General features: G+C 34.9%; 1 protein-coding gene across 1 annotated transcript; it reads right to left on the reverse strand.

Annotated features, from left to right (window-relative positions):
- Positions 1-2366: 2366 nt before the first annotated feature.
- On the reverse strand, positions 2367-15958 carry gnb3b (guanine nucleotide binding protein (G protein), beta polypeptide 3b). Its single transcript, XM_066674974.1, has 8 exons — positions 15902-15958; positions 15607-15752; positions 14684-14747; positions 9358-9514; positions 9109-9175; positions 8605-8806; positions 4404-4620; positions 2367-2537 (listed from the first exon to the last, which is right to left on the reverse strand). The coding sequence occupies exons 1-8, from the start codon at positions 15956-15958 to the stop codon at positions 2431-2433; spliced, it is 1017 nt and encodes a 338-aa protein (XP_066531071.1). The 3' UTR covers positions 2367-2430.
- Between the last annotated feature and the right edge of the window lie 291 nt (positions 15959-16249).

Below are 16249 nucleotides of genomic sequence, written 5' to 3' on the forward strand. Positions count from 1 at the left end.
TCCTTCCATTGTGTTGGATTGTCAATGCAAGCCTCTTCTCCCACTCTTCACAAACTGATAGCAACACCGCAGGAGAAATGCTAGCACAGGCTTCCAGTATCCGTAGTTTCAGGTGAGACAGTGGGAGAAGAGGGTTATATTGACAATCCAACACAATGGGCAGCACTTTGAACACATTTTATAAATCGTCTGAAACTTGTAAATAACTCATGAAAGAATAAAATTGCGTTAAAACCAAGCACACGGTGTTTTTCTAGTGAAATTCCCAATAAGTTTGACATGACCCTCTTCCCATTGAAAAAACAAAAGTTGGATCCAAAATGGCCACCATGGTCACCACCCATCTTAAAGTTTTCCCCCTCCCATATACTAATGTGCCACAAACAGGAAGTAATATCACCAACCATTCCCATTTTAATATATGTTAAAAAAAGAAAGAAAAGAAAAAACCTGGATAAGCAATAATAAATAAATAAATATTGTCCCAACACTTTGGCCCATTTCTTCATGGCCAAATGACTTCATGACTCTCACTTGAAGCGCAGACCACAGCCTGTAGCTCCCCATCCGCCGCAAGCACTCCTACTTATCAAAATAATAGGCACTAACTGCTTCACAGCAGGGGGATCTTTTTGCAGATATATTAAAAAGGAAAATGAATATGTTTAATGGACATATGTATTCAGACCCATTACTTGGTACTTATTTTAAAAAATTGGCAGTGATAACAGCCTCCAGTCTGAAGCCAAGGTGTATACATCTGGATTTAGGGATTTTCTGCTGTTCTCCTCTGAATAAACATTGGGTTCAATATCACCTCTCTTACACTGTCAGAAAAACTGTCACTGTGCTAGTGCCCTCAAGATCACATATTGTGCACCTTTAGGCAGAGAACATAATTGTTCCTTATTCTACTATAATTGTAGATTGTAAAATTGCGTTGATTTCAGATATCCCTTTTTATCTCCAGGATTTCTATCATGTTCTTATATTTTATAAAAACCTTACGAATATTCACCTGTCCTTTAAGAGACGAGAATGTAATGTACCGTTAGGGAACAAAATTTGACTTTAAAACCACCGTTGTAACTTTCTCCGGGTGCCGGGGATGGCTGCCCGCCGCTCTAGGTGTGCGTTCACAGTCCCTAGTGCACTAGTGTGTGTGTGTGTGTTCACTGCCATAGATGGGTTAAATACAGAAGACAAATTTTCTAAAATTCAGGTTTCATTTTGTCAAAATGGCATACTTAGTGCAGATTGATGGAGATAAACTGTATTTATATTTATTTTTTTATATTATTATTATTATTATTATTATTATTATTAATTTTAGCACCCTCCCTCACCATAGCAAAATGTGAAAAAAGAGAAAGGGTCTTGAAGACATTCCAAATGCACTGAATGTTGTATATTCAAGTATAAATATTAGATGCAATTGCTTTCCACCGAACGGAATTCCCAAATGTCACTCATGGACAGATACACTTCATTTTGGTAAATGCAGAATTCTAAGTTTATTAGAAAGGTTTTCAACAGCCATGTCAATGCATTATTTTGTCAGGAGAGACTGTGGCAATGTAAAAGTACTAAAAAAATTCTACATGAATGTATGATAATATATGACTACTTTACAGAAACATTTTATTTTATAATAAATATAGTGTGGCATTGTGGATTTTGGAAGTATATCAAAGAAAATATTTGATAGACTTGATAACACTTTATTGAGTTTCACATCTAGGACTCACTTGATAAATATTGGATAGTGTCCATTTTACAGCAAACTTAATTGTCTGGTTGAGTTGCTGACATTTTTAATAACTGTCATACTGTTCCAGACTTGTAAACTGTGGGTGCGGGACCAAAATCACTGTACATTGACTTTGCACCCAATTATTTTAGCTAAAATATACAAATTTACATACACACTTTCACCTAATTTTGAAGAAATTTAAGCCCTGAGGAAAAAAAATAAAATAAATCTACATATTTATGTGCTCTGCATGTATGATTATTCATTGTTTATTTAATTGTATGCAAAACTACTGTGTGTATGTGTTGTAACCATGTACAATAAAATATTTCACATAATAAGCATTTATTCCGGTGATGTAATTTATATGCTAATTTCGGCATTTGTCATAATTTGATAAAGGAATACATTTAATGTTTCACAGCAACATGTTGAACCTTGTTGTTTTGGGACAACATTTACAATTCCTGTTATATTCCATTGATTTTCCACATATCAGGAGGAAGAAAGAAAGAGAAATAAAAGTTTGTATGACACCAAATGTTTAAAAAACACCCCTTGCCAATATCTTCCTACCTGGTCACTGACAGTTTTCTCTCCCTCTGCCCTCCAACACTAACTCTATCTCTGTTTTCTCTCTTGGTTCACGTCTTCTGGGTGTTTGCAACTGGAGCAGCTCAGTTCCAGATCTTCAGGAAGCTGTCCCACGAGCCAGTGCACACACACATTCCATCTGGTGGCACTCCGGTGCAGCTGACCCTGTTATCATGACCAGACAGAACCCCTGGAAATGAAAAGAGGAAGAGTAAATATTAAGAAGTAATTTTCATTTGTAAGGTATAAATAGTAAAATAGTTTTGTATGTTGAATACTATAGTGTAATATTAGAAACACACCCTGAACTGAAAACAATTATAGGCGTTAGGTGTCTGTGTAAAGTTTATCAGTTCAACTTCCTAATAATTTGAGGATAAATACAAAAATATCACTTTCATTACAAGGCGCAGAAAAGGTGAAAATGAGAAAAAACAATAAAAATTGTTTTTTTTATTTTTAGATATTCTGATTTTGAAGAGCAGAATTAGAAAATTGGAAAAACAAAGGAATTTTTTTCTTACTATACCAAAATTAAAAAATGAAAGTTTTAAACTGAATTTTCTATATTTGTATTTAGCCTCAAATGACCAGGAAATTGAACTGATAAAATTTCACGGACCTTTATGCACCTGGATTGGCTTAATTTAATGAAATATATTATTTTTTTGTATCAAATGTACTAACTTGTTAATGTTAATAAGTTTGTAACATAGCCTTTTTCAGTATCTCGAAAAATTATTAATTGAGGTGGGCACCCATAACCTTAAAAAACTCTGTATTTGAGAAGGATTTGCAAGAAGTTGTGGTGCAGTTTATGAATATTCATTCATTGTCTGTAACCGCTTATCCAATTCAGGGTCGCAGTGGGTCCGAAGCCTACCTGGAATCACTGTGTGCAAGGCAGGAACACACACGACACTACCTGCTGTGCCACTCTGCCGCCCCTTTATGAATATGCTTATAAATAATAATATATATTGACACTCTCCAATTGAAAACATGTATCTCCATTTTTGTGGACAGCTGTCCTTCACACTGTGAAAATTTCATGATGAATGGACTAATAGAAATGCTCCAAAATAACATGGAATAACAATTTTTTACACTGATTTCCACTGAAAGTTAAGAAGGGTTTTTCCCTTCTCATGTGAATTTACTATTTTGGGAGACCATCATCATCAACGTTCACAACAGGATTCGCCTTTTCCTTTTTTCCTCTAAACATAAACATTCATTAAAAAACTAAAATTAACAAACCAAATTACTCAAGATTGGAATTATTTTTAGATGACACAAGATTGGCCAGAAGATTTTAATGTTGTGAAAAAAACAGGATATATGAGCTTACTTTAAACATAAAAACATGCATGCTTCCTGTCTCATTCTGAAATTCTCAAATGAAAATAGGCTTCATTTCAGATGTTTCATCATAGACAGTGTCACTTCTACTGATGTTAAATGATAATTGAAGCTTCGTATTGAACGGTCAAATCCGATTGGCAAAATTCAAGGACAGCCTTACTCTGGACAGGGTGCCCATCCAACAAAGAGCATCACCTCCTGTTTTTTTAACATTTTTATTATTAAACTTAAACTTGTAACTAAGATGCCAATGAATCTTAAACCAGAACTGCGTGTTCACAAAATGTAATTTCACAGCAGTTCGGTTCTACCTAATTGACAAAATTCAGCATTTTATGTTTATAATTCTTTACATAGATATCAGTGTCCGAATAATTAATGACTTTGAATTGAAATATCAGTGAACCAAGAGTGACTCTGAAGTATTTTTACTGAGTTGATTAATCAGTCTTGTAACAGAAATGATAATAGGACACTAGAGCCGTAATAAATCATGATACTTTTACTTTTGATACTTAAAGTACTTTGTACTTTTATTTGAGTGAAAATCTAAATGGAGGACTTTTAGTGGATTAATATTTTATCTCAACTCAAAGATTTGTGTACTTCATCCAGCACTGCAGGTAATCATTTAGGCATATCCTTAAGGAACAAGAGTGAATTTAGGGAAGGGTATTTGTCTATCACTCACCAACTTTCTCGCCCTTCAGTGAATCCCAGATATTGCAGTTGAAGTTGTCATAGCCAGAGAAAATGAGACGGCCAGACATGGACAGGGCCAGTGATGTCACACCACTGTTGAGCTGCCCGTCTTGGTAGCAGATCACTTCCTGATCTGAGCGGATATCGAACATCTTGCAAGTGCAGTCATCTGATCCGGTCACAAAAGCATTCCCAGTAGGGAAGAACTAAAAAGAAAGCAGAAGGGTAATATAATTAAAAATATCATGAAAAATACTATATTTGCCAGTAATATAGTATCAAAAATATTGTTTGTGGGTGATTTGAAACACATTTGGACAAGAGGTTGGCTAAGGGCAGGTCAAGTTTTGCCAATGTGGATTCTTGGTTTAAATGGATACGCTTTTTTGTACAATGCAATACAAACAATAACTAATTTTGAAACTTTACTGACAAATGTACAAAGATAACATTTCCAATTTTCTGGCTAACCAACTTGATTGTATTTTGTAAATATAGTAAAATATAATACTGAACTGTATGCATGCCAAAAACTCAAAGTTCACAGAATATTAAAATGACTCCCATTTGAAACATTGTACTATAAGCATATGAATATATATGTTCAGACCCCATTTCCATAAATTTGACAAATATTTGAGTGCAAAATATAAATAAAGACAGACTGCAATGATGCTTTTGAAATAAATATGCCCATTTTGAATTTGAAGCCAACAACACATTACAAAAAGTTGTACTGGGGCAATAAAATACTGTTAAATTGGTGTAATGCTACAAAAAACATTATTAGGTTAACTGGCAACAGGTTATTGTCATCAATGGATTTAAAAATAGTATTCTGAGAGAGGCTAAGTCTTTCAAATGTAAAGGGGTGGAGGGATTCACAATTCTGCAAAAGACTGCATGGGTAAATAGTGAACAATTTAAAAATCATGTTTCTCAGTGCATACTACCAAATAATCTGGGTATTTCTTTATGTAAAGGACATAATATCATTAATAGATTCAGAGAAAAAGTTTTGTTGTAATTGCATTTTACAAATTATCCCAACTTTTCCAGAAAGAGATTTTAATATAACTACCATCACTACTATCTGTTGTAAAACTATTACTCAGAGTCTGCAGTGATGCTGAGGCAGTCTACAGAGCATGGGTTATAGCCATGGTTGGGCCTGACCCCACACAAACTGGACCAAAACCCTCCCAGTCAGACATAGCAAATTTGTAGTGTTTGAATTCATATTTGTGGACACATGCTCATGTTTTGTCTGTTCCGCGTACATTTCCATGACTCTGAGATGGATCAGGAGGAGAATGTGTAACACACGGCATGCTGCAGTAAATTTCTTTAATTGCTCACCCACCACTTTTGCCGAAACCCACCCAACAGTTAATTTCTGGCTATGTCTCTGCTAGAGAGAATGATTTTCAAACCACACACTTGAAAAAAATCTTATCTGCCAATGTATCTTGAAGGTGGGAGATACCATTGGAAAATATTATGGGAATTATTTTGGAGTGCAATTGTGATAATATACCAAATTAAGAAAAAAAAATTAGCATGGCCATGCTTTACTTGATTTTGGCTGTATCCTCTTGCCAGACATGTCAATCCAATAATTTTTACCAGAATGCTTTGTAATTCCACACTTTTTCCCTGCTGTTCTCACATTTATCCCCTAAATATCCCCTAAACCTGCAGTGTTTTTGACCTTTCTTAAAAAAGATAACATTTATGATAACAGCAATAAAACCTGTTAAGAGCTGATTTCCTATACCAATCGGTTTATCTGCTCTGTGCTCAGCCACCCATCCTCTACCTCCACCCTCTCTCTCCTAAAAACAGAGGTTTTTGAAAATGCTCCCCATAATGAGATTTTTGAAAACTCTGCTGTCATTGTTGTCATATCATGTCATAGCTTGTTAAAAATTATGATGTCACACTGTGAGATGTGCGTACGTTTGTTGTTTACATTAGCAGATCATGTTCAGAATCTCATTCTATTCTATCGCTATAGATATATAGATACAAGGGATTATATCTTCAACTGTGAGTGGCTGTGGTGAGATGAGGCAGGCAACTGGAAAATTTCTCCCTTAATTTCAAATCTCAGTGTTGACAGGTAGCTCTTTGGCATCAACTTTGTCATGAATATATATTTTGTTCAATTTCTAACAGATACTGTATATATAAAAATTGTCAGAGAATCTGCACTGTACAGACCTGAATTTGAAACAGACACACCTCCTAATTTAAGTAGAGCTTATTTTTCTCCAATTTGGTCCAGGAAGAGTAAAGTTCATGTGAGTTACATATATAAATTATATATTCAGACACATTATAGTTCTGAATATAGCCAATTACAATTTAATAAACAGCTGTAAGTAGCTAATGGTAGGGGCTAACATCAGCCACATAAACACACCAGGGCAGGTGTTTTAGCAAGCCAGAAGGTTCTTATTTAAGACACAGGCAAGTTCAGAGGGTGAGAATGGCCTCCATAAATAATTTCTATTTAAGCAACCATTGTTTAAATTAACATTGTATGCATTGTAACAAGACACGAATAGATTCCACTTAAAATTATCCCTGTGGTTTTTCTGATTACAAAAATCTGTATAAACATAGGAATCTTGGTATTGAATTTCAAAATCAGGTTCAACTGAAAAAATGTGGGCACAGTCCTAACAAATACATACACAGACATATGTAGACTTTCTCGTTACAGTTTAAATTACTATTATATATTAATATTTATTTTAATTAAATTATGGTGCACAATACAACCCTAGCTAAACAGACCCATTTTCCATTTTCACAAGTTAATGGTAAGTGACATGTTTTGGGAAAATTAATTCTAGCCATAGTAAAATGTAAAATCATTTTTCATGTGAAAATCAGCTGTTAATGACCCTGACCATGCTTTTCTGATTTGTAATTATGTCACTGTTAAGATCCCTGCATAAATTTAACAATATATTAGGATGAACTGCTTAGTGATGCAGCATGAATCAGAATAATTTCTTGTGTGTGTGCTAGATCTCTTTTAAATGAAAAATATACTTGGAAATGTTTCCTCTGTATCTATTTCATTTTTGTCATATATCATTTTTGTCATAAAACAAGTTTACACAAAAGGTTATTTGCAATGCACTTAAATTGCAGACAATAGAAATTGTGTTTATTTTCATTATTGCTATCTTTTGCATCGACAAGCCATTTTTTTTTATTATTGTATTTTGTAAATGAGAAATTTTTATAAATGAGAATTTTCATAATGTAGCCTTGTACTCTCAAGTCTTGAAGAAGAAAAACTTAGCAGCATATTACTGTGGTAAAGACAAGACATTCATTTTAGAGTTTGGTCAGTGTTAATATTGGCTACTCCAATATGTCATGTTTTTAGATGTAAATATTAACAGAAATTTGATATCTTTTTGAATATGTTTTGTTAAAAAAATGTAACATTTTTAAAAATATTTTTGGATGTATAGGTATTAAATCATTTGTCATCCCTTCTCTTTTCAGAAATGGTTTGAGTAGATTGTGAGCTGAATATATAAGAATTTTCATGAGTTTATTACATGGCTTATTACTATGCCAAAATATATGATTAGGATAAAGCAGACATTTTTTTATTGAATAAATATTGCTAAACCTCTAACAGCCACAGTCAACCAGGCATTGTTGTTTTTTGTTCAGGGCCAATATAGCTAATATCTCAGTAAATAAAAACAGTAAATATCCAATGTACTAAAAACTATCATCTGCTTATGAAGATTATAATCTTCATAAGATCTTTCCACAAAATAATTAGGTTAATATATTTTAATAGTTGAAAACTAGAAATGTTATATAAAATAATATAACAGAACAGAAAGTGCGCAGTTTAGGTCTGGGATCAAGGGTCTGTCTATCAGTGTAACCCTGACTACTTAAAACAAAGCAGGATAACCATTAAAAATAATCATTTACCAGTATAAGCAAAGGGAAAACTAACTGTTGAAATTAGAAACTAAAAAAAAAAAAAAACAAACAACAAAAACATATTAGGATAAGCAGAGCTACACATAATGCCACCAGCCAGCAGACATGGTAGACCCATGCTGGCTTCACATTTGGGAGGCCCATGTTTTCTAAAGTCACTTAACAAGGCATTGTATTTTTAATTTGATTGTCCCTGTACTTACACAAATGGCATTGACGTCGCTTGTGTGGCCTTGGAATGTCTGCTTGCATTGGCCGTCTCTGATGTCCCACAGCTTGGCCAGAGAATCACAAGCCCCAGAGATGAATGTATTCATGTCTGGTGATAGAGCTAAACACATGCAGTCACCCACATGGTTTAGAAAAACTGACTTCTGTTTGCCAGACTCTATGTCCCACAGAACACTGAGAGATGATGGGAGTTGTGTGGATGGAAAGAATGAAAAGCTTTCAGTCAACAAGAGAATAATTGTGTTTAATTTACTAAAGTAATATGAAACATATTGATCTAAAAGCATTTGAGGTTATTGTTTACAGAGAAACAGAAATAATGAATTCCTTGTTAGTTTCAGATGTCTGAAAAAGGAAGTACATATCAAACATCTAATTGATAATACCACATTTAAAGTTATTTTACAATGTGGAGATTATATGGTTGTTGAAAAATGAATGCAGTCATGCTCTATGCTGAATGTATTGTTGCTTACCAAGTGGTATCACCAGACGAAGTGATGATTTCATTGTCACTAAGGAAGCGAGCACAGGACAGGTAACCTATATGAATAATTTAAAAGTATATTTAATACATTTTATATAATCCACTGTAAAAATAAAAAATAAACAAAAATAAAAAAAAACAATAAAATAATTATACTCAATATACATTTATTAAGCCAGATATTCCTATTTCAATGCAAGAGATTGAAATATGAAGTTCAGTTTGCAACTCCACCAACCTGTGTGTGCATCAAGTTCTTTTACAATCTTGACAATTGGTGTCTTCAAGTTGTAAACAGTGCATATGTTGTCAAGACCACCACTGGCCACGAGGTTTCCAGAGGGGGAATATCCACAGGTCATCACCCATGAGGACTTGAGGGGAACTGCATTAATCTGGAAATAAGTATGTTGTTAAACTTTCCTTTACTTTTGTTCAATAGAATTTGTGGGGAGGGGTTGGGGGGTGGCAGAAAAGATTTGTTTTTTTATATATTCAGATATTCATTCAAAGTGGCATTCAGTATCATTGAAATGTATATATTAGTAAAAGAGGACTAGGCAGTTTTTCAAGAGCACTATTCCAGATAAACACATCTGTCTTAAAAATTATCCTTAATAATGAAACCATTCTAATACGTTGGCTTTATGATGTAGGGATTTGCTATACATTTGACATCACAGCATTTTTCTTAGTCACTTCCTGATTGGCACAACAGATGAAACAAACTTTAACCAGGTTAATGAGTCTGGAACATCACAGAAGGCCAAAATGTGGATGTTAGCCATTCGGCCCTACAGGGGGAAAAAGCCCATGCCAGTGTTAGCACTATGCTAACCTCCAAGTTCAATTTAATAATAATTATGGCAGCTTTAAGTAAATCTGGCCATTTCAAGTGGTTTAGTTTCACTTTTTGCTAGATATCGTCAGAGGAGCATTTATCGCTCTGAACTATTTACAGAATTATGCAAAATCAGGGTCTGTTTTAAAGTTTCAGATATTATTTTGTATATACACATTTTAAGAGAGTTATGAATGATGAGAGTCGTATTATATTTATTCTGGGAGATATATTTGATGACTGTCCAACTCCATAAATACTCAGGAAGGTGATTGAAATAGTAAAATTTGTACAGGAAATGGGACTTGAAGCATAATTCATTTTTATGTGGATTTAGTTGTTCTTAGTTCTTGTTCTAAGTTATTTTGCAGATTTATCTACAAACCGGATTCCAAAAAAGTTGAGACACTAAACAAATTGTGAATAAAAACTGCATAAAAATGCAATGATGTGGAGATGGCAAATGTCAATATTTTATTCATAATAGAACATAGATGACAGATCAAAAGTTTAATCTGAGTAAATGTAACATTTAAAGGAACAATATGTTGATTCAAAATTTGGAGTGTAAACATCTTGGAACGAAATCAAAATTACTTTAGCCATCTGAGGTTGGAAATGTGGGCCTTCTTCAATAAGGAGTCAATGTGGCACAACTTGTAAATTTCAAGTTACTAGAAAATGTCCACTATTTCCATCACAGCTGCATTGTTGTGCACATGGTGGTAGCTCCTCTCCTGCTTCTGACTGCAGTCCACTATCAGCTCCTTTGCTTTGCTGACATTAAAGAGTAGATTATAATCTTGGCACCAGTTCTCCAGGTAGGTACTCTCATCATCATCTGACATCAGGCCTACCACAACTGTCATTTTATCTACCTACCTATCTATCTATCGTTACACTTACATAGGCCTTTCTGGACAACCAAAGATGCATTACAATCAACACAGAATGCCATTCCTTTTTAACATTCAATCACAACACACACACTGGTGAGAAGCTTGGACAAGGTAGACAATAGTGGTAGACCTGGAAGTGGCCACACAATCATGGGTGTACCATAGGTACAGCAGAGGACACAGGAAACAATCTTGTGGGGCCTGTACTGAGGGAGACACTGCTAGTTGCCTTTCCATCAGGAATTTGGATATCCAGTGACACAGAAATGGTTCCCAGATCTTCCAACTTTGTGTTAAGTTTGGAGGGAATAAACAGGTTAAAAGCTGAGCAGTTGTCAAAAAATGCACTGTAAACCTTTTTAAATACCTAAGTGACTTTGGCAAAAGAAAAGGAATCTGACATCCCAGACCCCAGGCCCTACCTCATGCATAAGAGGCTTGTCTCTCAGGTTCAGGTGTTCCTCAAAGTGCTCCAACCTGGATTCTTTTTTATTCATGTATTTAATATTTATTCAATTTAAATAGGGCAGCATGATGGTGCAGAAGGTAGTGTTGCAGTCACACAGTTCCAGGGTCCTGGGGTTGTGCGATCAAGTCCCGCTCTGGGTGAATGTCTGTGAGGAGTTTGGTGTGTTCTCCCCGTGTCCGTGTGGATTTTCTCCGGGTGCTCCAGTTACCTCCCACAGTCCAAAAACACATGTTGGTAAGTGGATTAGTGACTCAAAAGTGTCCATAGATGTGAGTGAATGTGTGAGTGTTTCACCCTGTGAAGGACTGGCAACCCCTCCAGGGTGTGTTCCTGCCTTGCACCCACTGATTCCATGTAGGCTCCGGACCCAGCGTAACCCTGAACTGTATAAGTGGTTACAGACAATTAATAAATGAATGAATACATTTAAATAATATTTATATAACATAGTAAAATTTGCATTTATTTTTTATATAAGAAAGAAATTTTACTGAGGGTGGTATGGTTTAATTTATATGATTTCACATGTAGCTGAATTTTGAAAGTCACATTTTTCTTTCCATTCATTAATTCATTGTTTGTAACCTCTTATCCAGTTCAGGATCAAGGTGGGTCAGGAGCCTACCCGGAATCACTGCACGCAAGGTGGGAACACACCTTGCAGCAATTTTTTTTTTCTTGTTTACTTATTCACAGAAAAAGCATTGTCAACATTAATTTGTTATTTTTCAGTATGCCAAGTTAATAAATTACTTTGAGTTTCAAAACCATAACAGGGTTAAAACATGTCAGGTTGACATGGCTGAAGCAGTGGAGGGGCCGGTTAGGGCAGGTCAAACGCATACATATCATACATATGTCCATATTTAAATATAAGAGAAATCCATGCATTTTTTTTGTGTGTCATATATTTAAAATCACTATATTGACATACATAAGGTTTCTGTATGGGAGACCACTTTTGTAATGGGGAATTGACAAAGAAACTTTATTTTAGGTCTTAATCGTGCTGATTAAGTTTTAGACTGGTAGGTCCAAATGTCATTGACACTTGTCATATTGACACTAAGCATGCTTTAACGGTGCATGTGGGGGCTGTGTATTGCCTTCGTTACTAGGGAGGATTGTGTGGATTAAGAGGTTAGATACATGAAATGTCTGTGACATAAGCCTGGAAGGGGTGGGTGGGGTCTGGGATGCCAGACCTCACTGTTAAGCATTCTGGAGTTGTCATGGGTTTAATTCATCAAGATAACAAAGGAAGAAGCTTACCTGATAAGCAAGTGCCTACCTGATGAGCAGCGATTAGGGTTAGAATATGGCTAGGGAGTGTGCTGGGCTCTAGGTGTAATCCCTATCATTATTTGTAGGATATCCATTACTTTATCCTATATACAACCCCAATTCCAATGAAGTTGGGACATTGTATAAAGCATAAATAAAAACAGAATACGATGATTTGCAAATTGTTTTCAACCTATATTCAATTGAATACACTACAAAGACAAGATATTTCATGTTCAAATGGATAAACTTTATTTATATAGATATTTTTTGCAAATATTCACTCATTTTGAATTTAAGTTCTGCAAAATATTCCAAAAGAGTTGGGTCAAGTGCAACAAAAGACTGGGAAAGTTGAGGAATGCTCAAAAAACATCTATTTGGAAGACATTCTGCATGTGTTACAACAGCATTGCTTCATAAAAGAGTACAGACTGGCCTGCCTGTGGTCCTGACCTGTCTCCCATTGAAAATGTGCCACATTATGCAGCACAAAATATGACAACAGAGACACCGGGCTGTTGAACAACGGAAGTTGTATATCAAGCAAGAATGGGAAAGAATTCCACCTTAGTGTCCTCAGTTCCCAAACGCTTATTGAGTGTTATTAAAAGGAAAGGTGATGTAACACAGTGTTAAACATGCCCAGTCCCAACTTTTTGGGAACATGTTGCCTGAAATTCAAAATGAGTGAATATTTGGGAAAAAAAATAAAAACTATAAAGTTATATATTTATTAGGGTTGCGACCTTAACTTTTAGTTAATTTCGTTTAATTAATTACGGGAAAACATAACGAAATAAAAAATGTTACGCATTTTAATCGCACTTTGCCCCATGGAATGTTTCTCAGTGTACGAGTTCAAGGGATACAGATTATATCGACGCACAATGTGATGAACATGATGGAGATGACGGAAGAGACTATGCTGGTAGATGGGAAATTTAAATACAAGAAACTTCCAGATGGAATACAAACAAAAATGTTGTTAAATTGCCCTTTATGCAGGAAGGAGTTTGCTTATCACAGGAGCATTTCCACCCTTCATTACCACCTCAACCAAAAAACATGTTGTGGCTAACGCACAGGTCAGTAATGTTAACTTAGCTGCTAAATGTGATAGCGTTCCTAGTATGAGCAAACAGTGTTGCCAGTGAACACTCGACCACATGTCAGGGTTCACATTCAGAAACAAAATGTCAAAGTCCATGTCAGACAAATTGACCAATTCACTGGTAAACTGGTGAGAAAATAAACAAGATTTTGAAGTTTAAGCTTGTTCAACCAAACTTAAATCAAAATTTCTCATGTAAATTTTATTGAAATATGATTAATTTAGATTAATTAATTACAAAGCTTCTAATTAATTAGATTATTTTTTTCAATTTCAATGAAGTTGGAATGTTTATATATAAAGGTTAAATAAATTAATATTATTAATGTTATTATTTTGTTGTTTTGCTGGTAGACTCACACAGATAAACTGTTCAAGTCGGGCACGTTCTGCACATCAGTTTACCTGTTGTGTCCATAATCTGTGCAAGCTAATTAAACAACAAGATATAGGACAGCTTGTTATCTATCCGACAGCAGATAGCAGGTGAACTGAGGTGACCACTGGTGCTTTGCTGACAGACAAAGCCTTAATGCCAGCTATACTTTGTTTTGTTATCCAGCATCTTACTCATCAAACATATCACTGTACAGAGAAAAACATGTAGCTCCACAATAGTAACAGGGGATGGAAAACATCTTACATTTCAATGGAATGTAAAAAAAAATATTCCCAGTAAATTTTGAGCATTTCTATTGGCCTATTCATCATTTTCACATATAGTGAAAGACAGCTGCTGTGTTCAAATGATGTAGTAAACTAAACTGACAAAATGAATATATGTTTTTCTTTGGACAGTCTGAGGACACATACAGCTTGGCATAAGTAAACGGAACTGTGAATATAATCAAGTGAGTAACATTTAGTGCATGTATTAATATTAATGATTTCAGAATCTCCAACAGATTGCTACACAATATGGAAGTATCTATGACGGCTTATTTGTCTCAGTCTAACCTTGTTTCCAGAGTGGGTATCCCATATAAGGAGTTTACCATCCTGTGAGGCACTGACCATTAGCCTGACAACAAAAGAGAGTAGAAAAATTAGGAGAATAATATGTAAGTAGATTTGGAACTTTAAAAAACTGGCCTAATGTGAACAGCTCTGCTAGAGACACTCAAAAAATGTATACATCTAAAAGCCACATCACATCACTTATTTATGAATAAGCTACTTGAAACATATTTAAAGACAAAAGCTTGGTAATATATATATATATATATATATATATATATATATATATATATATATATATATATATATATATATATATATATATATATAAGCCAGAGCACTTCATGGAACAGGCTTTTAACTTATTAATTCACTCACACATGAATTACTCACACATTATCTTACATGTAACAGATTTTTCCACAAAGAAGGCTTCACATCCATGACAATGTGTATCCTTCAGTTTCTTATTTACAACTTTTTTACCACTGTGATCATTAGGTTTGTTCCCTTTGTTTCACATGAATTCCACAAATTCTGCAGTTATTTTGGGACCCTGAGCCTAATAATTGATCCCACTAAGCATTACAGGGGAATCCATTTGACCACAAGATGGAGCAGAGTGCTGCAAGACAAGTCCTAACTGGCATAGGTAGATTATAGCTTAGCAGTAGAGGGTCAAAAACTGAGCTTGTTAATGTCTGTGGCTTGACATATACATATATCATACTTTAAACTTTTATTTCCAAAATAGTATCTTTACAGGAGAATATTTTATGAAGAAGGTATATAGATGAAGGCAATTTTGGGTCCATATATTATGATTATTCTGCAACTAAAAACTAACGTTTTCAAATTATTTAAAAAGTGTGTGTATATATATATTATTCCATCAGAGGTATGATTATAAAGCACACTCTGACCTGTTGTCTGTGGCCCAGTGTAGGGCATAAATTTTGGCCAGGTGACCCTTGAGTGTCCTCCTAGTCTTCAGCTGAACGGAGGGTGCTGGGGCCACTCCAGAGGCAGCAGCAGCCAGGTCTGTGTCATGGGCTGTCTTACGGGCCGCCTAGAGGACAAGGCAAGTATTACAGTTGGCCTACAACTACGCTCTTCTGCCGAAAGTCAATTTTGTGCCAAGAAACCCGTTAATCCCAGAGGCCTGTACGTTTTTTCAGAGTCAGAGCAATTTTTCTTAGAGGTGTGTTTAAGTCCTACCTCAATCTGTGTCTTGAGGGTCTCAGCCTCTTTTTTCATCTTCTCCATTTCACCCATCGCAGTGCTTGGTGGGAGTGATTAGCTACTGACAGAAAAGGATATAGACAAGCAGCACCTGGCTAACAATATATCAGAAAATTTCAAATCAGTTTTAAATATTGCTTAATGCTAAATTAAATCATAAGCAGGAAAGATGCCCTTTAAATGAATAATTAAAAAAAATATGGTTATGCTTTCATGATCAAACCTTGTTACATGTCAGCACTGCCTAAAAATACTCAGAATACTGTCATATATATGTCTTATATATATATATATATATATATATATATATATATATAAAAACAT

The sequence above is a fragment of the Hoplias malabaricus genome, chromosome 6, assembly GCF_029633855.1.
Source record: "Hoplias malabaricus isolate fHopMal1 chromosome 6, fHopMal1.hap1, whole genome shotgun sequence".
Lineage (NCBI taxonomy): Eukaryota > Metazoa > Chordata > Actinopteri > Characiformes > Erythrinidae > Hoplias > Hoplias malabaricus.